Genomic DNA, 21398 nt, shown 5'->3' with positions numbered 1-21398 from the left:
TGAAATGGAAGAAATAAAACCCATCCTGAGGCACTGGAAAAGGTGCCCAAACCCTTTTTCCTCTATTCTTTCATCTGTTAAATGGGGATAATGATACTTTATGTTTACCTACCTCAGAGAGGCATTACCAGGTCTATTTAAAGGCTCTTCTGATGAAAGCTACTGTGTAATTACCAAGAACAGCTATGATAAAAAAAAAAAAAAACCTAAATACAGCAGCAAATCAGCTGGAACAAGTTCTCCAGGGAGTTTACTTCTCTGGAAAAATTTAAGAAAGGGGTAGCAGCTCTCGTCTGGCGACTTTTGGGTACCCTTCTAGCTGGAAGTTTAAGGAAGGCTAGCTGATCTGGAAAGTCTCCTCCTGGCTACTGATTTGGGATCTTTCTCTGTTTACTTTTCCCCCATGGTCTAAGCAGTTTCCATCTGAAATTGCTCTTTCAAGTTTTTCAGATCTTAACTCAGAAACTGTTTTATCCGTGAAAAGAATCTCAAGCAAGGCAATTACCTATGACAGAGAAAGAGAGAGAGAGTGTTTGAGGGAGAGAGAGAGAGACAAAGAGAGAAAAGGGAGGCTATAATGTAGAGGATATGTGCATTTTATCGAGGATAAGTAATGGGGAATTCTTTGATAGTTTATAAAAAGAGGACCGAAGTAATCGATCATTAATGTCAGGCTTTGCTGAAATTCATTTGACAAAGCATGTAGGGTAAATTAGATGGGAGCAGAAGCTCACAAAGCAAGGACATCACTATTACAACAGCTCAAGAGAAAGTCAACCCAGCTGAATCAGGCTACTGGCAGTTCGGTTGAAATGAAGAGATATATATTTTTTATTTTGGAGTATAGTTGATTAACAATGTTGTGTTAGGTTCAGGTGTACAACAGAGTGATTCAGTTATACATATACATGTATCTATTCTTCTTCAAATTCTTTTCCTAATTAGGTTGTTACAGAATACTGAGCAGAGTTCCCTGTGCTATACAGTAGGTCCTTGTTGATTATCTATTTTAAATATAGCAGTGTGTACATGTTACAGCTCTAGAATCCATAGGATTTGGTACAACATTGACTATAGCAGGAAAATGAGAGAAGAGTCAAGATTACCATACAGTTTGGAGAGTTGGATATCATAAGGTTTGGGGACTTCCTTAACAGAGAGAGATGGCAGCCAAGAATGAGTGGGTTGAATTTATGAATGAGATCTAGACCAATGCCATTGTAGGAAGCCCAGTGGTTTTATATTTTTGTTAAACTTGCTTGTGCAGTAAATATTCTGACTGTTTATAAACAGTGCACCTATGGTACCTGAAAAGGCTTCTAAACAATAAAAGAAACTGCCAAAATTCCAAAGATGGATTTTCAAGTGAGTGCTTTGTAAGCTTAATAATTATGCATAATAATAATCATTGTCATTTATCGATTGATTACTATGGGAACTACATGCATATTTTCCATATGCAACTCAGATGTCAGCTGGTGGCTTTTCATTTCTGGTAAAGATCTGGTAAAATTGTTGCAAACCCCTTCAATCCAAAGGCCTGTGGAAATCCAAAACCTGTCTTTGTCTCTGTGAATCCCCAGGGCTTTACATCTTCCCGAATTTCCCTGCCTCCGGATCACTACCAAACACCACTGCTGTACCACCAGATGTGAAATTGCCCATTCACTCACCACTTGTATAAAATGCTAAGCCATCATAGGGTTAGCAAAGTTCACTGAAGTTGGAAAGTCGTGGGAAAGAGGCATAACTTCTTCCAGTCTTCTCCAGCCTCTCCCTACTGGATCATGTTGGGAGCATCAGCTTTTTTTGTTGTTGTTTGTTTTTATACATTTATTTATTTTTTATTTATCTATTTTTGGCTGCGTTTGGTCTTCTTTGCTGGGCTTGGGCTTTCTCTAGTTGCGGCGAGCGGGGGCTACTCTTCGCTGTGGTGTGCGGGCTTCTCATTGTGGTGGCTTCTCTTGTTGGGGAGCACGGGCTCTAGAGTGCAGGCTTCAGTATTTGTGGCTTGAGGGTTCTAGAGCGAAGGCTCAGTAGTTGTGGCGCACGGGTTTAGTTGCTCCGCGACTTGTGGGATCTTCCCGGGCCAGGGCTTGAACGCGTGTCCCCTGCATTGGTAGATGGATTCTTAACCACTGCACCACCAGGGAATTCCCAGGAGCATCAGTTTTTGTCTCCCCTCGCTGTGCAGAGACATTCATCTTTAAAGGCAACAGCAGCACGAAGTGCCCTTCATTGGTTGAAGAGACTAGATCTAGGAGGTGATTTTGTTTACGAGTTGCAGCCATTTCTTTTCCAAATTATGCTTAAATGACTTCATTTAACCCTCACAACATTCCCACTTTACAGATGAGGCAACTGAGGCTTCAAGAGGTTGAATACCAGCCCAAGTATATAAACGTATGAAGTGGTAAAAAGAGAACTTCAGTCCAGGTCTGGCTGATTCTTAAATTAAAATTAACTTGGTCTTTAAAAGATGGAATAATTATTATCTACCCCTATTTACATTGCCCCTTCAAAACTGCTTAGTTTTTCCATTACATTTTTGTTTAAAAAAAAGAAATGGCAATACACCTCTGAAGACCATATATGGGGAATTACAGAGTAAAAATCCCAGTATTTATGTATCATTTCAGAGAGAATGAGTTGGGATGACTAAAATATCTAAACCATGGAAATGTGATGCTATTACTTCTAAGTAATACAATTTGGATGTGGACATGGGCTACTCGCTTATCAAACCTGCAGATTACACAAAGGAATAGCTATACTGAGGAGGATGGCGATGAGCGGAGGATGGTGATAGACAGCAGTTAATTAGCACCACTGTAAATGCTTTGCATATATTGTTTTTAATCCTGAAGATTAAACAAACCTATGCCTTAGGTCTATTCTTATCCCAGTTTTACACACGAGATTCAAGAGGACAAAGAAGCTAGCCCAGGGTCACTCATCTCAGAACAGCGGAAGCCAAAAGTCTCACCCCAATTGTGAGACCTACACTCTTAACAACCAGGCTGTCCTGCTTGGAGAATCGTGATATTTCCAATAGATGTCCCCACTAGAATGGAAGTACCTGCCACGAAGAACAGGGAATTTATTCCTCTTGTTCGCACCATGACCTTTAGTGCTTAGAACATAGTAGAAACTGGAACATAGTAGAAACTCAATTAATAATTGCTAAATGATAAATTAATTGAAACAAAGTGTCTCAATCAGTAGAGGGTATAAAAGCATTTAAAAAGGGTAATGCATTGATATTTAAAATACTTAACTAGAAGAAAGATAGGATAGGGAAAAGCCTGACTTGACAACCTGGGTTGGTTTTTTTAAAAACAATCTGTATTTGTAGTCAGCTGGAACCAGCACTGCATTGTGACAGCTGAAAGACCATTGTGATTTTTAAAAAGCCTTAAAAAGATACATCACATCACATATCAATATCATATTTGTTATATTGTGTACAGTTCTAATAAGGTACATTGAGTACATTTTTAATAAGGAAAATGGAAAGTTTTTCAGAAAGAAATGGACATTTTCAACATGCTAAAGAGAAGACATATAGCAACCATCTGCCGTTATCGGAGGTGCTGCCATGACAGCACCTTTGCTCTTTTTCTCTGAAAGACTTTGGCAGATTCTCAGCTCAGCATAAGGAGAAAAAAATCAATCTAACACAACTGGCCAACAACTTTCCACAACAGAGTGCGTTTGAAAAACTAAGGTCCATTTCATTATAAATTTCCAAATTAATAAGAATGCTTATTAAAAAAAACTATTGAAAGGATTTCTACATTATGTAGAGAACTGGACCAAATCAGTGGCCTCAAGTCTGGCTGTGTGTCAGGATCAACCAGAAAACTGTGAAACATTATCGATTTTTCAGGCTTCATCCCACTGAATCATAATCTCCAGGAATTAGGACCTAAGAATCTATCTCAAGAATCTTAATTTTTTAATCCCCTCAGATGACTTTGATGACTTGCCAGACTTGGAAATCCCTGAACGAGATGACCTCAAAGTTCTCTTCTAACTCTCTGACTTAATGATTCTTAAGAATATTGCAGAACATTTTCTTTAATAAATAAATAATGATTTGTTATCTGCAAAATGAACTTAGCCTAAATGTACACGGGTGGCTCTAAAGTGCCAGCAGACCGGCTGATTTCTTAAATTGGTTAAAATGCTTCTTGCAATCTAGTTAATAAAAAATTTTTATATGTATCCTGGGGAAGGAAAACTTTATCTGGCCTGTTTCCCAATTATTGAAGCTCCAAATCACTGAAATATAAATAAATGAGACTTTACCATACTTATAACACCAGTATGATGAAAAATTTGTTTACACCAGGAGGTTTTAGGTTATCCTTCAATCATTCATCCCTGGAACCAAAGTACCTACGCGCGCGAGCGCACACGCATACACACGCACACACATGCACAAATGTGACACATGGTAAATGTTGGGCAATTACTGAGCTGGAACAAAGGAGACCTTCAAATTCCATCGCCTTTTTAACCTTATATTTTTCTTTGCAAGAATCTAGGGACCCAAAGGCATCTAAATAATATTATTAATCACGACATACTCAGCTCTTTAAGTTTCTCTAATTACTTAACTCTTAAATATATTACTTTGGTCTAAGTGGTGCTAAGATGAGGAGTAAAAAGGAGTATTTTTTAAATATTAACAGACTTAAAGAGAACAGATTAATTTTGGCTAAATTGGCTTCCTGTGTAAAGAGCTTCTAAAAAGTATACTATGTTGCCTATGAAGGAACTCTAATTATTGCAATATTGTAGATTTTGCCTAATCTAAAATTAAACCTGTAAGGCTCCACTGGAATTGTTTAGAAGAGAATAATTGAAACCCCCTTCAGCAAGTTAATTCAGATTCTTCTAATTTTACTTTTCTAGTTCACAAGGTATCTTTTTTCATGGCGTTTTCAAATTGAAGTTCACACACATCAAATAAATGGCATGATAATCAGAGGTTTCAATATCCAATATGCATTCATTATTAGCTGTCATTATTGTCATTGTCACGATTATAATTGCACACTGTAAAGAGAATGGAAGCTTTTCCACAGGAATTATTCACGTGTATTAGTTTCTAGGAGTAATTGAATAGTTGACACTGCATTTATATCAAAGTAAAATATGTGCTGGTGTTTCTCATTTGTTTTATTCTTAAGAAATAAGAAATGTAGAGTAATCTCCATTAGGTCTCCTTATTTGGATCCAGAAATGTTCACAGTTTTATGTGATGTCTGATGTATACTTTCTTATAACAAGGCTCAAGATAGCCAATATAATTAAAATGATAATTTTCTAAGAACATACAATTATAAGATAACAGCTAGGTAGTGAAACCCTCTTAATTAACTTGTATTTAAATATATGAACTCAGCAAGTATCTCTGTGAAAAATACTACTTTTCTTTTTTAACTAATCAGGATTGGCATAATGAAATAAAGCCCACATCGTATTGTCAATACTAAAGATAAATTAATAATAATTTACCTTAGAGTTTACATAGAACTTTTCACCTCATTGTTTTACATCATTCTCACGACAATCCTTTGAAGATGCAGATCAGATATTACTCCTCTATTTAAAGATGAGAAAACATAGGCTCCAAGAAGCCAAGTAAATTATACAAAGTCACTCTGCTGAATAGCAAAATCAGCCCCAGAATCCAGGTCACCTGGGTCTTAACCAGAATTTACGGTAAAATAAAAAATTTTTAAATAAATTTGAATTTTAAAAAGATCATGGACCTGGTAGAGTTAGAAGGGCTAGGTCTGAACACTGTTTCTGCCGCTTTATTCGACTCTAAGAACTTTCTCACTTTCCTATAAAATGGAACTATACCTATGACGTAGGGCTGTTTTGAGAGTCAGTGGAGAAAATGGTGAGAAAACCACTTACATGTGTTTTGTTATTTTATGTGTTCTTTCTTCTGTACTATATGCTACTTCTCACGTGCTTTATCCTGTTTTTGCTTTCTATGTGCTTCACCTTCACAAGGTAGAGTTTTAAGCTTTGTTTAGAATTAAATAATATCAATACCGGGTTGGAACATTGAGTAACACTAAACTCTAGAAACAAAATACTGCAAGGAAGAAAGCCATAAATTGAATGAGTGATGATATAAATATAATAGTGCAAAAGCTTTAGAATGTGTCTTCATTCACTAAGAAGGCCAAATGTAATGAACTACTAGGAGAACTGCACCTTTACAGAAAACACACAGCCAATGAGGGGAGCTGGGGTTTCCTTTACTTCCATGTAATTCTTCAGGAGGGCTGGGTGGTTTAGAGACTTGTCCTAGTTGATGTGAAGTCTCTCAGAGCTGCTATGCCAGCTAGCCTTTAAACAGTGTCTTTGCTGGCAGGGTGGAAGTTGTTACCATTTGCCATTTGATCAGTGGTTTATTTATCGGTAATCTCAGTCCAGTTCTTAGGGGACAGATGGCAATGACTGGCTTTTTGGGCACAAATACTCTCAATCTGCTCCCCATCTGCAGAGATGGTCCATCTAAGGAGGTGGTGAAAATCACCAATGGGATTGGTCCAGGGAAACTAGCCTTATCAATGAATGAAACGCCTTTACAAACATATTTGAGCCATGAGTTTATCTCCCTTTGTCACTCATGAAACACATTTTAAAAGCAGTACATTTATTTAATTATTAAAACAAAGATTTAATTACATTGCTTTGGTCATACCACCATTCCAATGAGTCCTTGCCTCTATGTCTAACCAGTAGATACGGTCCATCTTTCCCCACCTTCAATCTAGAGCACATACATGTGTCAAATCACGACAGCCACAGAATCGTGACTTCCCGTTGAACAGGTCTGTCTACACGTGGAAACTGACAGCCATCTAAAAATATAGAGGCTTTCATCTTAACTTATACTCACAGAGTGGTTGATTATTTGAGCTAAACCTACAGGAAAAAATTGTCTTATATTAGTCCTGTAACCAGGCATTTAGGAGATTATATGGCACATGAATTATGTATTGTTTGCGAATAAAAGAGAGGTACTTACTGCACTGAATTTTCTTAACCCCTGTGAACAAACCACCCCAATCGTTGACATCCTCAAAATATGGAGCTCTTTGCTATTGTATTGTTTTTGTTTCCCAACTACTGATCTATAAGGCATATGGGTACAGTTCCAAAGTACTTCAGCTTCAAAGAAGTCGAGTTTTTTTGTTTGTGGCAAAATTAATATTGCAAGCTGATATCACATTGAACATTCTTCTACAAGTACAGCTCCCCCTATGCATGAGTCCCTGATAGGAGGTTTTCCAGAAGGTATTTTTTTCTGCTGAGGCATATATGAGGCATTCTATGGCACCAGAGTTTCATTAAAGGAATTCTCTTGTTCCCTTCCTTCCCATGGAAATGTCATTAACTGTATTCAGTTAACTCTCCGAATGTTAGGTTCTTAACCAACAAACAGTGCTTCTCCACTAGGGCGTACTTTGCCAAGCATCCTTGAATCAGAACGACCAGGCTGAATATGTAATAACAGATTCTGAGCCACGCTGTGGGTGGTGAGCATATCTAAGAGGAACCCTTTTACATTTACTGACTTTTTCCTTCAATCATGCTTGTTTCGTTTCTTCCACCACCACCTTCAGCCTTTCAGGTGAACGAAAGTTTCAATTATATGTAAAGCAACCGTTAAATCAGCAGGACACCTGTGGGGGGCTGGGTCTCCCCTCCTCCGTCCAATCGCAAGTGAGCTCAATCCATTACTGTTCCCGAGGGTCATACATCCATCAGGTCGAGTGTGCCGGCCAGGGTGCATCTTACAGCTTTCACTGCATATGAGACATTGCAGGCCTGTTCTCAGGAACTGCCGGGCAGACTGGGAATCACAGTCACGCGTAATAGCAGCGAATTGCTAGCTCTTGATGGGTGGGTAGTCACTCCTTTCAGCGGTTGCCCCCTGGGGGGAGAAGGTAGAAAAACAGAGGGAGGGAATTAGAGTGACTTTGCACAGCTGAGCAAGTTCATGCCGCTGGATCAGTGGCAAGCGTTGGCAGGGCTCCACTCTGGGGAGGCTCAAAACAACCTCACAGTCTCATTTTTACCTATTGGTGCTGCTGTGTCGCCCCTGGTGCCCTGGGATGGGGGGAGGGAGAGGAGGGGCTGGGAAGAGAATGAAGGTGGAAGCCTCAGCTAAATTCAACAGAAAGTCCTGTTCGTGCTGGTGAACCCACCCCAGTAAGCCCTGTGCTAATTGTACCAAACTGGTATTTGAAGTTCGCTGGGTGATGAAAGAGTTGGCTCACAAAGTCTCTGCATAACCTTAATTTTTTCAAGGTTCTTTGAGTGGAGAATGGTTTTTGATAATGATTTTGACTAATACGATTTTTGACGTGCAACCTTAATGCTTAACCTCAGTACAACTCCAGAGCATTTCCTGTGTACTCAGGTGTAAAGAGTGATGATTTAAAGGGATAATATAAGAAAAAGGTCGCTCTAGAATGAACCTCTAACAAATTGCATAAAAGGAGCTTATTATTCCTTGAGTATGGGGATATGCCATGCTTCTGATCATTTTTCTGCTTGGTTCAAAAAAACTGTTGAGACATGAATGGGAGAAGAAACAGAAAAAAATGAAATAGAAATCTGCAAGCAGGGAACATTCTTTTGATGGTTATGATTTTGTTGCCACTAAAGAGGCTCTACAATAATGTGGTTATTCATCTCCTCTTTTGTTTTGGGTGAAGAATTCGCTCTAACAAGAAAATGCTGTTGTTGGTTGGTGGATTGCCTCCTGGGCCGGACCGGCTCCCCAGCAATTTGGTTCAGTACTATGATGATGAAAAGAAGACGTGGAAAATCCTCACAAGTGAGTGCCTTTCTTTATTTACTTACCCACCTATTTATTTCAGGTTAGAGCTATCTTGATGAATTTGAAAACATGGTTAATCAAATTAGACATTTTATTGATTTGTTACCCTTTGGAGGTGTGTTTATGTATCACAGGGGACTTAAAGTCAAAGACTAAATTAACATTGCGGAGTGGCCGATTTGGTAGTGGAAGAGGCCTAAATTAAAAGTGGCCTAAAATCAGTGCACTTGAGTTGGTGTTTCTGTGTGTGTTCCCACAGAGGGGGAGGGAAGACCGAGATCTTCCAAAAGAAATTCTTCCATTATGGTTTTGCTCTTGGAAAAGGGAAAGCTTGGTTAATAGCACTAGTAAATTTTCTCATGTCAGAATGATTGTTTAGTTCATTGTCTCTGTAACTAATGTTCATTGTCTCTGTAACTAATGTTCATTTTGCTTTTTAGGCATCTTTCCTCATTAACCTTTAATCTGTGGTCCCCGGTCTTTAGAGAACCATCCCCTTCCACTGCTCCACAGTTCAGATGGACAGATATACCCAGGACCTCTCCCTGCTGCCTTAAATTGTGCTTGAAACTTCCACCCAAGATTCTTCTCCTCCCCTCCTTAAAGGGTGATTGTGTTTTAGAGCAAACCTCTTGCCTTGGGCACTGAGATTTGGAACTTATTGTTACATCGGTTATGATTCCCAATCTGACTCAGTCATGGAATCAAAAATCATCATTTCTTGAGTGCAGGGGACTGTGTGCACCGGTCCCCTTGTGGGCACCGTGGCTGCACTGGTCAATAAAACTAAATTTTAACTGTCAAAATTGCCCAGAGCTGTATAGATAAAATAATAAGTGAGCAATTTTGATCCATAAATCAAAGCCATACATTTAAAACCGACAAAAGTGAAAGTTAGATTTTCTTATTGCATGTGTCTTTTAAGCAGTTATATATTTTAGCAGATTTTTTAAAAAGTCATTTCCTCTTCTCTTACTGAAAGCCCTTTAAAATAACAGAAACAGGACAACAGTTTGCCCATAAATGCAGGAAAGGAGCAAAGACATGTGAGGTGGTGCTTGAAATAATACATTTTGGAGCTGGCTTACCCCAGCGAAACCTGCAGTAGCGTCGTCCAGGAACTGCAATGAGAAAGCTCCCTGGACACCTGTACACTGGTTGTAGTAACAAAGTGATGGAGAGTAGAAGCCAGATTAGGAAGGAAGAAAAATAAGTTAGAGATGCCTTCAAATGATTTTCATTCTCTTTTTGACAAAAATACCGTTCATAGTGGCTTAAACATCTGAATGAGTTGAGCAAGCTGTATTTTCAAGATTCGTCAGAAACTCAAGCTAAAGTAAAACCAAAGAATCAATTTTCTGACACTTGATCAATAGAGAAAGCCTACACAGAAGTAGACATGGATACGGGGAGGAGGAGAGAGGAAAGAGGAAGAACAAGAGATTCTTGATGAGAGATGACAGAGAAACAGGGGCAGGGAGATATTACACCCAAGCGATAAATGGTATTACACCCAAGCGATAAATGGTATTCACTCACAAATCCATCTCTTCTCCCAGATACATCAGGCAAGGTCCAATTTTCTAGTGGTTTGAAGCCCTACGTTAAAGGCAAAAAGATTAATTAAAGCATTATGAACAATACATAAGAAAAGTCTTAGGCTCATTTCAAGCCTTGTTCAGAGACAGGGTGATCATCCAATCTATTGTTCAACCTAGGAGACTTTAGAGCATGAAATGGGGATCTGTTAATTATGCTGGGGCAACGGGTATAGACTGGAACATAGGGTCACCCTACTTCAATTTTTCATATTGCCTGATTTAACTCTTTACTTAGCAAGATGTAGTAAGAAAGCACGAAGTTGAGTCAGTCAGACCTGGGTTGAAACCCACATCTGTGACCTTGAGCAAGTCACATGCATGTCCTGAGTCACGGTTTCTTCATTCTACAGCATCCTTTGAGTATTTTTAAAATAAAATTGTGTTTGTAAATCATCTAGCACATAGCAGGAACTCAGTAAATTGCAGATACTATTGCTATTTTTGTAACACTGTTACCAATATTAGCGTAAGAACTGTATGTACCTTTATACCTTGGAGGCCTCAGTCAACTCAAGCTCTCCAGGAAGAGGGGAGACAAATTACATTTTAACAGACACAACACAAAGACCCACTGCTTCAGTAGGGAGACCAGTTTCTCTAGTTTTTATATGTTGAATGTAGTCATAGGCAGACTAAGAAGTAAAGATAGATGGGTTTCTGTTGACTCCATTCATCAGATTTGAAATGGAAGGAAATAAAGACATTAATGTATAGAAAAGTTCAAATAATGGGAACATTTTCAAAGATCTTGAATCGTTTTTCTGTACTCAGGCAGCTCACAGCTTTGAAATAAATGTCTACTTGTACTCTTCATTTCACTTGGCTTGTACTTTAAAAAATAGAGTTTATTACTTGCTGGGCTGTGACTACATGGTCCCAAGTGAAAGCATATTTTTTAGGTTTATTGGAGAAATATAGACAGTTTATTTGGATGATTTCTGCTGCTGGGTTGTATTTTTTAATTAAGGCATCTTATTTGGCTAAACTGAATAAGTCAGGTAACTGATCAATTTCCACACTCTTTGGCCCACCTAATAATAAATGAAGAAATGTTTCTTATTGGAATAAGAAAGTATCCATATTCTCTCCAAATCCAATGAAACATTAGGGATTACAGAGCTTCCCACGGTCTTTTTTTTTTTTTTTTTTTTTTTTTGACCCCAAAGAACTGCCAAGCTAATTGGCAGGGAGTTGAAGATGACAATTAATGCTAGCAGACAGTTCCTGGTGTGGCGTCTGTTCATTTACTGAATGACTCTCTCCATAAAATCTAACAAATAAGGTAACCAGCAAAAACCGAAAACCTGAGATTAGCTAGAGCCTCTGAATCTTAGAATCCTTTACCACTTGGCTTGAGCAAATATTTTCCAGCCTGTCTCACAGACGTGCTGCTTTTAGAAGAGTGCCATCCACAGGCAGGAGCACAGCTGCCCACTTATGGGTGCCACACCACTTACGCATGTAATAAAACCAAGAAGAATTAAAAGGAAAGTCAGTCATAATTTTCTTTAGCTCTTATTCTGTTATGTTATTTATGTTTTAGAAACACTATATAAGGGGTCCACAAATAACAAGAAATTGAATGGAGTGGAGGTGAGTGGAAGTGAAAAAATGGTTCTACCTAACATAAAGAAAACAGAATTCAACAGTCAACTCACCAGTGGCTTGGTCTACCCAGACAGCAAAGGGGATGATTATTCTCACTGAAAAGACTTAGTAACATACTAACACAACCTTCATTTTTATCCTCCTCTTTGGAAAAAAATCACTTATTTAACAATATAGAATTAATATTAAGAATAGTAACATATTCCCCAGCCTCTATGAGCAAAGTACTGAGAAATACCCTGTAAAAATGACGGTAGGTCCTTTTGTAAATGTGAAATGTTAAGTATTGGCGTTGTTCTCTTGACTGTTAATAATGAAAGGGAAGTTGAAATGCACTTTTGTTCATTTTTATTTTACAGTACTGCTTTTCTTGCCTTTCTCACTCCTGCACGCAGTCTTCCATTTCATTCTTAACCTATTAGGAAGCAGTACAGGAGACATGAATACTAAAATGGCCAATGCAGAAAGCATGCCTCTTGCACTTTGCAGGTCCTAAATCCTTCGTTTAAAGATCAAACAAAACAGTTCCCATGGCTACTATGTACTTTCATAGCATATGACTGACACATCAAAGTTTTTATGAAGTCCTCGTGTGGAAGCAGCTTACCTTCCTTCCCAGGAGACAGTACAGAGGGGCTGTCTATTCTATTTGGGTTCCCCACTGACCACGTGTTTCCCGGAAATTGACTTCCTTTTTCCTACGTTTCAGATAAGAGATTCTACTTATTAGATGCTTCTTATTGTTTTCTGTGAGCAATACCAGGAAAAAGGATTTCAAAATATAGATTTATCTCTCCATGTGCTGCTGAGGAGTTCCCTTTAATAAGGTTAGAATAAAAACTAGAAGAGCTAGGTTAGAAAGGTGTGCTCCTTCTTTTGGCCACTTGCAGTTCCATTTATTAGAGGGAGGGGGAAATGCCTTTTTTCCTCTTCCTTTCAATTTACAATTCTGTTCTTTGCTTGGTAGTGCAAGGATTTGGGGACTTGGATTTTTTCATTCGTAGAAAATAAAAGAAACCATTGTGCAGAGGTTTCCTGGGTTTTCTTCTCTGGTTCATGGAGGACCGTGAACTTGATCCCATCCACCACACAGGAACGGTCCCGGGGCTGGGCATCATCTATTTCTTTTAGGAGAGTAACAAAGATCAGAGGCTGGTGGACTCTTCATTTTTAAAAAAAATATATACTTTCCATAAATGTTGAAGAAAGACTACTGAGAAAACACATCTTATCTAAGACATTGAACTTCAGTTCCAAAAGATAAATATAGATTTGAGGTTTATCCGATAATTGAGCAATGGAGAATGGTTTAATTGCTGGTTATTCAGGGAATAATAAACCTGCACATTGACAGGTTTTGTTTGTTTGTTTGTTTGTTTTTGCGGTACGCGGGCCTTTCACTGTTGTAGCCTCTCCCGTTGCGGAGCACAGGCTCCGGACGCGCAGGCTCAGCGGCCATGGCTCACGGGCCCAGCCGCTCCGTGGCATGTGGGATCTTCCCGGACCGGGGCACGAACCCGTGTCCCCTGCATTGGCAGGCGGACTCTCAACCACTGCGCCACCAGGGAAGCCCGACATTGACAGTTTTGATCAGACTTTTTTCTTGGTCCTCTGTTTCTTGATTTCAGTTCATTTCCGTTCCTTGAGGTTATATTGAGAGGAAAGGCAAGTTAGTCGAAAACAATCATTTCTTATAATTTGTTTTGAAAGAAATAAAAAGTAAGCTTAATTGAGGGTTTTCTACCTGTAGGTTTCCTCTATTCATATGATCTTTATTACCAAGAACCAAAGCCCACAAATTGTTTAATTTAATTTAATTTCTAGACAGATAGGTAGGGTCTGTAGATAGTACCCCTCTCGTTGCAGGAGAACCTCAGAAAACAACTATGTGCTTCCAGAATGACTCAAAATGCCTGGGAAGAATTTAGACTTAACTACAGACCTTATTCCTTTATGTAGCAAGCAGTTATTGCATACCCACTCTGTGTTGGGTGGTAAAGTAGAATGTGATCATCTCTCCTTCCAAGAACCAGAGGAAGCCATGACAGTAAGAGTGTGCTGAGTGATAGACAGGGGAAGCTGGGCTGCTATGGGAGCACAAGAAGGGCCCTTCATCTAAACGTGGGAGGTTAGGGAGGCTTTCCTAAAAGTGACCTTCTGTAAAGCTGGAAAAAACAGGTAGGAATTATTGATGCAAAGAGGTGGGTGATAAAGTATTTTAATAAAAGGGTCCAGTACTGGGAGTGCCAAAAGGCAAGAGAGACTTGGTGCCTTCTAGAAACTGAAATGAATTTGTGTATCTATAGGAGAGCCTGAGGTTGGGGAGGTATGTGGTGGGGCTGGTGGGGCTGGAGAGTTAACCAAGAGCCCTATTGTATGGGACCGTTTCAAGGAATTCCTAAGATAGGTTCAAGAATTAAGAATTGAGAGTAGACATACCCCTCTCATTTTTATTTTTAGTGAAAACACAGTGATCTAAAGGTTTTAAAAAATGGCATGGCAGTTCTTCTCTCTTAGCTTGGAACTTTGAATTTCAATTCATGGAGTAATTGTTTCCAGGACATTGGACAAAGAAGAAGGAGAGAGAATTGTGTTTGGACTTTTAAAATATGTTAGCATCTAATTTTACCTTCAATGAGCTCAATTCTAATTTGGTATCCATGGCTGCACATTGCTATATATTTTGAATTATTTGCTTCTGTGTATTCATGCACCGGTGCATTAGTGGATTTTTCATAGATTTTTTTAAAAAATGTGTGGTGGTCACTCCATATACTGTATTTCAAGTAAGTTGGGTGACTAGAAAAACCAGTTAACTTTATTTCTTGTTTATATATACCTCCCTTGAATATGGCAAATGCTTTTTCTCCAGAGAACAGCATGGGTACCAATAATTCTGAGGCCTTCTTTACACACCAGCTGTGGTATTTGCTACTGAATCTGGCATGAAGGAGGTATGAGTGATACGGGTTGCTTGGATTTGCTCTGTGTCAATCCTAGGCAAATTGCAGGCGAAGTCCAGGAAACCGTTGAATGTGAGCACTGAAAGATTAAATGATCTTCTTACCCAACCCTCTCATTTTACACATTAATTTCATTCATTTAACAAATATAAGTGATACCTTCTATGTAGCAGGCATTGTCCTAGATACAGAAGAAACAATGATGAGTCAAAGCAAATAGCGTCATGTGTTCACCAAGCTTAGAGTTTAGTCGGGGAATCAGCATTAGTAAATAATTCCAGATAGCAATATAGAATAGCAAAATGTGATGGTGCTCTGAAGGAAGGGTATAAAATATATAAAGTCATGTAATGGAGAGACCAGATCTAGTGTAGGAGTCATGGACGATATCACCAAAGAAGTGACGCTTGAGCTGAGATCTGAAGGATGAGGCAGAGGTAGCTCAGGTAAAGATATGAGAGACGATTGCTTCAGGTTAGTTAAAAGTAAGTCCTAAGACCCTGTAGGAAGAAGGTGCATGGCTGAACTCAAAGAGTGAGAGGGAGAAAGATATGACGTATGGCTAAAGACATTAGCAGAAACCAGACCACGGAAGCACTTCTATGGCACATTCACAATTTTGGTTTTTACTTTAAATGACTGAAAGAGCAGAGGTGTCGTACCCAGAGTCCCACGATGATTTAGTGGCAGGACGAGGAATAGAACACTGGCCTCTGTGTTTCTCTCAAACAGTGCTGCCTCACGTACCACACCAGTCTGTCTCACCAACAAGTGCTGTTAGTCAAGACTCCAAGCAGATGAATGGGATTTAATCTGTGCCGACCCATTGCACCCATGAAAATCTAAATGGATCCAATGCACTTGGATTAGTTCCACGTTCAGAGAGTAGAACTAGTACAGGTTAATTGAATAAATATCCTATTCCTAGAGGTCAAGAATATAATATTGGTTTATGAACTAAACTGCAAATTAAGACGTGTAAGTGATGAAATTTGCATGGAAGATTACTGACAAGCCATAATTCAATGAAGATTTCTTGACATTTTAAATCTGCCTCGGAAGCAGTGGCAAAAATGAAACTACACACACACACACACACACACACACACACACACACACACACACAGAGCAACATGTCTCAGGACAGACAGGTCTAAATGGAAATATACCCCCAGACACTGTTGACCGTGAGCCTTTGGTCATGCTGCTTCGTCTCTGATCCTTGTCATCTGCACTGTGAATATAATTATACTCACCTCTTAGATTTATTGTGAAAATTAAATAAAATAATACAATAAAATTCTGGGCTCAGCATCTGTAATATAGTGTTTCCTTATACATTTTTAAATTTTTATTTATTTAATTTATTTTATTTTTGGCTATGTTGGGTCTTCATTGCTGCATGTGGGCTTTTCTCTAGTTGCGGCGAGCGGGAGCTACTCTTCATTGCGGTGCGCAGCCTTCTCTCTGCAGCAGCTTCTCTTGTTGCAGAGCACAGGCTCTAGGCATGCGGGCTTCAGTAGTTGTGGCTCGGGCTCTAGAGCGCAGGCTCAGTAGTTGTGGCGCACGGGCTTAATTGGTACGCGGCATGTGGGATCTTCCTGGACCAGGGCTCAAACCCGTGTCCCCTGCATTGGCTGGTGGATTCTTAACCACTGTGCCACCAGGGAAGCCCCTTGATACATTTTTATTCTATTTGACTCCATTTTGTATTGTTTTATAACCAAAAAGAAGTGAATCTTGTCTTCTGCTCCTATCATCAAAGGTTTGAGGAAGGAGACACACTTTTTTTTTCTTTTTGTAACACTTACACATTTTATTTTTTAACCTAATTACATATATATTTTTAAATTTTATTGAAGTATAGTTGATTTACACTGCTGTGTTAATTTCTGCTGTACAGCAAAGTGACTCAGTTATATATATATTCTTTTTCATATTCTTTTCCATTATGGTTTATTACAGAATATTGAATATAGTTCCCTGTGCTATACAGTAGGACCTTGTTGTTTATCCATCCTATATATAATAGTTCACACCTGCTAATCCCACACTCCCAATCCGTCCCTACTCACCCACCTCCTTTTTGGCAACCACAAGTCTGTTCTCTATGTCTGTGAGTCTGTTTCTGTTTCATAAATATGTTCATTTGTGTTGTATTTTAGATTTCACATGTAAGTGATGTCATATGGTATTTGTCTTTCTCTTTCTGACTTACTTCACTTAGTATGATAATCTCTAGGTCCATCTATGTTGCTGCAAATAGTATTATTTCATTCTTTTTATGGCGGAGTAGTATTCCATTGTATATATATACCACATCTTCTTTACTCATTCATCTGCTGATGGACATTTAGGTTGTTTCCATGTCTTGGCTATTGTAAATAGTGCTGCTATGAACATAGGGGTGCATGTATATTTTTTAATTATAGTTTTTTCTGGGTATATGCCCAGGAGTGGGATTGCTGGATCATATGGCAACTCCATTTTTACTTTTTTAGGAACCTCTGTACTGTTTTCCATAGTGGCTGCAACAACCTACATTCCTACCAACAGTGTAGGAGGGTTCCCTTTTCTCCACACCCTCTTCAGGATTTATTATTTGTAGACATTTAATGATGGCCATCCTGACCACTGTGAGGTGGTACCTCATTGTAGTTTTTATTTGCATTTCTCTAATAATTAGCAATATTGAGCATCTTTTCATGTGCCTCTTGGCCATCTGAAGAAGACACACTTTTGACTCAGGATGAAATTTCTATTTCTAGCATGAAGCTATGTGTATCAGTTGGGATGGGCTAGATTATGCTGTGGTAAGAAACAACTCCAAAATCTTAAACCAACAAAAATCTTAGTTCTAACTCATGCTAAATGCCAGCACAGGTTGGCAGAGGATGTCTGAGTCATTCAGGGATCCAGGCATATGAGGCTCTACCTTAACAGGCATTTCTACCATCGGCACAGCAGGGGGAGAAATGAGCTGCAAGCATCTTGCACTGGCAATTAAAAATGACATTTGTCATTTCTGCTCAGTCACAGGGTTCATTGGAGACTCCTCTTGATCTGGAAACCAAATAAAGAGACAAATTATCTGGCTCCCTAACACAAAATGCACAGTGATAGATTAGGGACAGTATGAACACGGCAAACTCTTTAATTTAGAAACAGCATAGCAATTTAGCAACCCCACCAAACAGGCATTTGGAAGGGTGCCTATCCAAAGTTGTGTTCCCTGATGAGAGTCCTCCCTAATTCTGCTCATCAGCCTTTGTTCTCCATGGCCATCGTTCCACTGTTCGGAAGATTCTTCTTTTTTCATTATCTTCCTGATCTGAAGTGAACCTGAGGATTGTACACTTCCTAGGAGTGGAAGAGTTTTCTAAGTACATTTCATGTCTAAGACATTTAGGGGACAATGGTTATTTTAAGTCTCAAATTGTCACAGCCTCTCGTAGTCCAGACTGGTGAATCTTTTGGTAATTCATCCTCTAAAACACTTAGCTGCCTTCTTATATTTATATTTCCATCTACTCCATGGCCAGTGACCATATGCACTTTTCTGATATACTTCTTATATTGCTTTTTCCTTTGTTTTCTTATAGCCATTTCTTATAGCCATTTCTCTCTCTCTCTCTTTTCTCTCCCTCCCTAATACTCTCTATATTTGTCTATCTACCTGGCTCTTCTGGGAAAGCTCCCTTTTTACTCTTTTCCCTGAGTCACAAGAGTTTGCTGAGTGTCTCTCCTTTCATTGAAACTTTCTTCTAAGATACTCTAAGGTGGTAAAATTACTATGAAAGCAATACTTTTTCTGTTTTTTTTTTTGGAGTTCGGAGCAGAGAAAGGTTTATTGGAGGGCCAAGCAAGGAGAACTGGTGACTTGTGCCCAAAAACTCTGAACTCCAAAAGCCGTACTTTTAATTTTCTTTGTCAGTAAGCTGAGGGTTTTTTTTTTTATTTTTATTGGAGTATAGTTGATTTACAATGTTGTGTTAGTTTCAGGTGTACAGCAAAGTGAATCAGTTATACATATACGTATATCCACTCTTTTTTAGATTCTTTTCCCATGTAGGCCATTACAGAGTATTGAGTAGAGTTCCCTGTGCTATATAGTAGGTGCTTATTAGTTATCTATTTTATAGATAGTAGTGTATATATGTCAATCCCAATCTCCCAATTTGTCCCTCCCCACCCTTACCCTCTGGTAACCGTAAGTTTGTTTTCTACATCTATAACTCTGTTTCTGTTTTGTAGGTAAGTTCATTTGTACCCCTTATTTAGATTCCACGATAAGCAATATCATATGTTATTTGTCTTTCTCTGTCTGACTTACTTCACTCAGTATGACAATCTCTAGGTCCATCCATGTTGCTGAAAATGGCATTATTTTGTTCTTTTTGATGGCTGAGTAATATTCCATTGTATATACATACCACATCTTCTTTATCCATTCCTCTGTTGATGGACAGAAGCTGAGTTGTTTTTTTAACTTTTTATTGGAGCATAGTTGCTTTACAATGTTGTGTTAGTTTCTACTGTACAGCAAAGTGAATCAGCTATACGTATACATATATCCCCTCTTTTTCGGATTCCCTTCCCATTTAGGTCACCACAGAGCACTGACTAGAGTCCCCTGTGCAATACAGTAAGTTCTCATTAGTCATCTATTTTATACATAACATTAATAGTGTGGATATGTCAATCCCAATCTCCCAATTCATCCCAGCCCTCAGAAGCTGAGTTTTAATTTACCTTTTTTGCTCAAAATTCTTTTCAATTTCATCTTTTCCCAGATGAGACTGAAAAACATTGCTTCTTCCAATGCTGCACGCTCCTAGATTTTGAGACTATTTCTTTCACTCCTACTTATAAATAGGCCAATGTTTTTTGTGAGATCACCTCTTCTTTGCAGATCTTGCCAAGCACAGCCGACAGCAACCAATACACACTATCAACATTCTGTTTTCAGACCTCTTCCCTTGGAGGTGGAAGTTTATTAAATAACTGATGAACCATCCAAGTAAAAGCAAACAACAGTTTTTACCTAGTGGTTTTCCATACCATAACGTGCACTTCCATCTTTCCACCTTCCAGCATCAGTTTCCTTGTCATCAGCCACTGGGCCCTCTTAGAACCAACGCCTATATCTTTTAGAGGCTAGGCTAGGTTAGGCAGTCATAACAACAATCCCCAAATCTTAGTGGCTTATATAAGTAAAGATTTATTTCTTTTCATGTCACATGTCTATGGTAAGTTACCTAGGTCTGTATTCCATTTCTCTTCCTCTGGTACTCAGATTGATGGAAATTCCACGATTTACCTTACTCCGGTTGCCAAGGCAGAGCAGAGAAAAATTTCATACTGACTCTTTAAGCTTCTGGCCTGAATTAACATATTCTGTTGGCAAAAACAAATCACATGGCCACACCTAACTTCAAAGTATGTGGAGAAATGCAACCCTCCCAAGCTCTCAGAAGGATAATCAAAATATTTGTTCAGGGCTTCCCTGGTGGCGCAGTGGTTGAGAGTCCGCCTGCCCATGCAGGGGACACGGGTTCGTGCCCCGGTCTGGGAAGATCCCACATGCCGCGGAGTGGCTGGGCCCGTGAGCCATGGCTGCTGAGCCTGCGCGTCCGGAGCCTGTGCTCCGCAGCGGGAGGGGCCACAGCGGTGAGAGGCCCGCGTACCGCAAAAAAAAAAAAAAAAAAAAAAAAAAAAAAAATATTTGTTCAATAGCCCTAATGATTACAACAGTGCACCCTTACGTTCAACAAATATTTGGTTCACTCTTCTTCATGCAAAGTATTCTCACTCCTCCTACGAGCAGTTATCAGTCAGAAGTCATAGCTGCTCCGTGCGTCTTTCTATCTCTTCCTGTATCAATGTGACATTATTGTCGGGACTGATCTTTATTCACAGAAGATTAGATGCCTCAACGTTAAAGGAAAAGTTTTAAAGTACACTCCAAATATTATTATAATGCATTTGAGAGGAAATTTTTCTAATTTGGACTCCTCTCAAATAGTTTAAATATGTCCTAGTTGATGTAATTTTTACTAGTTCTACTGTTCATTATATGTCAACTAGTATGCATCTATAATATATTTATACAAAAACAAATATAGATATAAATCATATAGATACACATAATTCCCATATAGAACAGAATGGTTTTTATCATTGAGAGAGATGATAAAAAAGGAATTGAAATGACTTTCAAAATTACAGCAACAAAAAAATGAAAACCTAGGGTAGTGATTATTATATGCAAATAACTCCATCAAAATAAAGGAGTAATTAAGGCAGAGTGCAAATAAGCAAACTTCCTTTTCAGACTCACAACAT

General features: G+C 38.9%; 1 protein-coding gene across 1 annotated transcript in view; it reads left to right on the top strand.

Annotated features, from left to right (window-relative positions):
• KLHL14 (kelch like family member 14) overlaps window positions 1-21398 on the top strand; it is a 100591-nt gene that overhangs the window by 19151 nt on the left and 60042 nt on the right. Inside the window, exon 2 of the mRNA XM_022586918.3 lies at window positions 8757-8878. Coding sequence (XP_022442626.1) covers window positions 8757-8878 — 122 coding nt within the window. The remainder of the gene's footprint in view (window positions 1-8756; window positions 8879-21398) is intronic.

The sequence above is a fragment of the Delphinapterus leucas genome, chromosome 14, assembly GCF_059928025.1.
Source record: "Delphinapterus leucas isolate spDelLeu-1000000601 "Yukka" chromosome 14, BTC_Dleu_Yukka2, whole genome shotgun sequence".
Lineage (NCBI taxonomy): Eukaryota > Metazoa > Chordata > Mammalia > Artiodactyla > Monodontidae > Delphinapterus > Delphinapterus leucas.
Note: the sequence above shows the minus strand (reverse complement) of the source record. Positions and strands in the feature narration are given on the sequence as shown.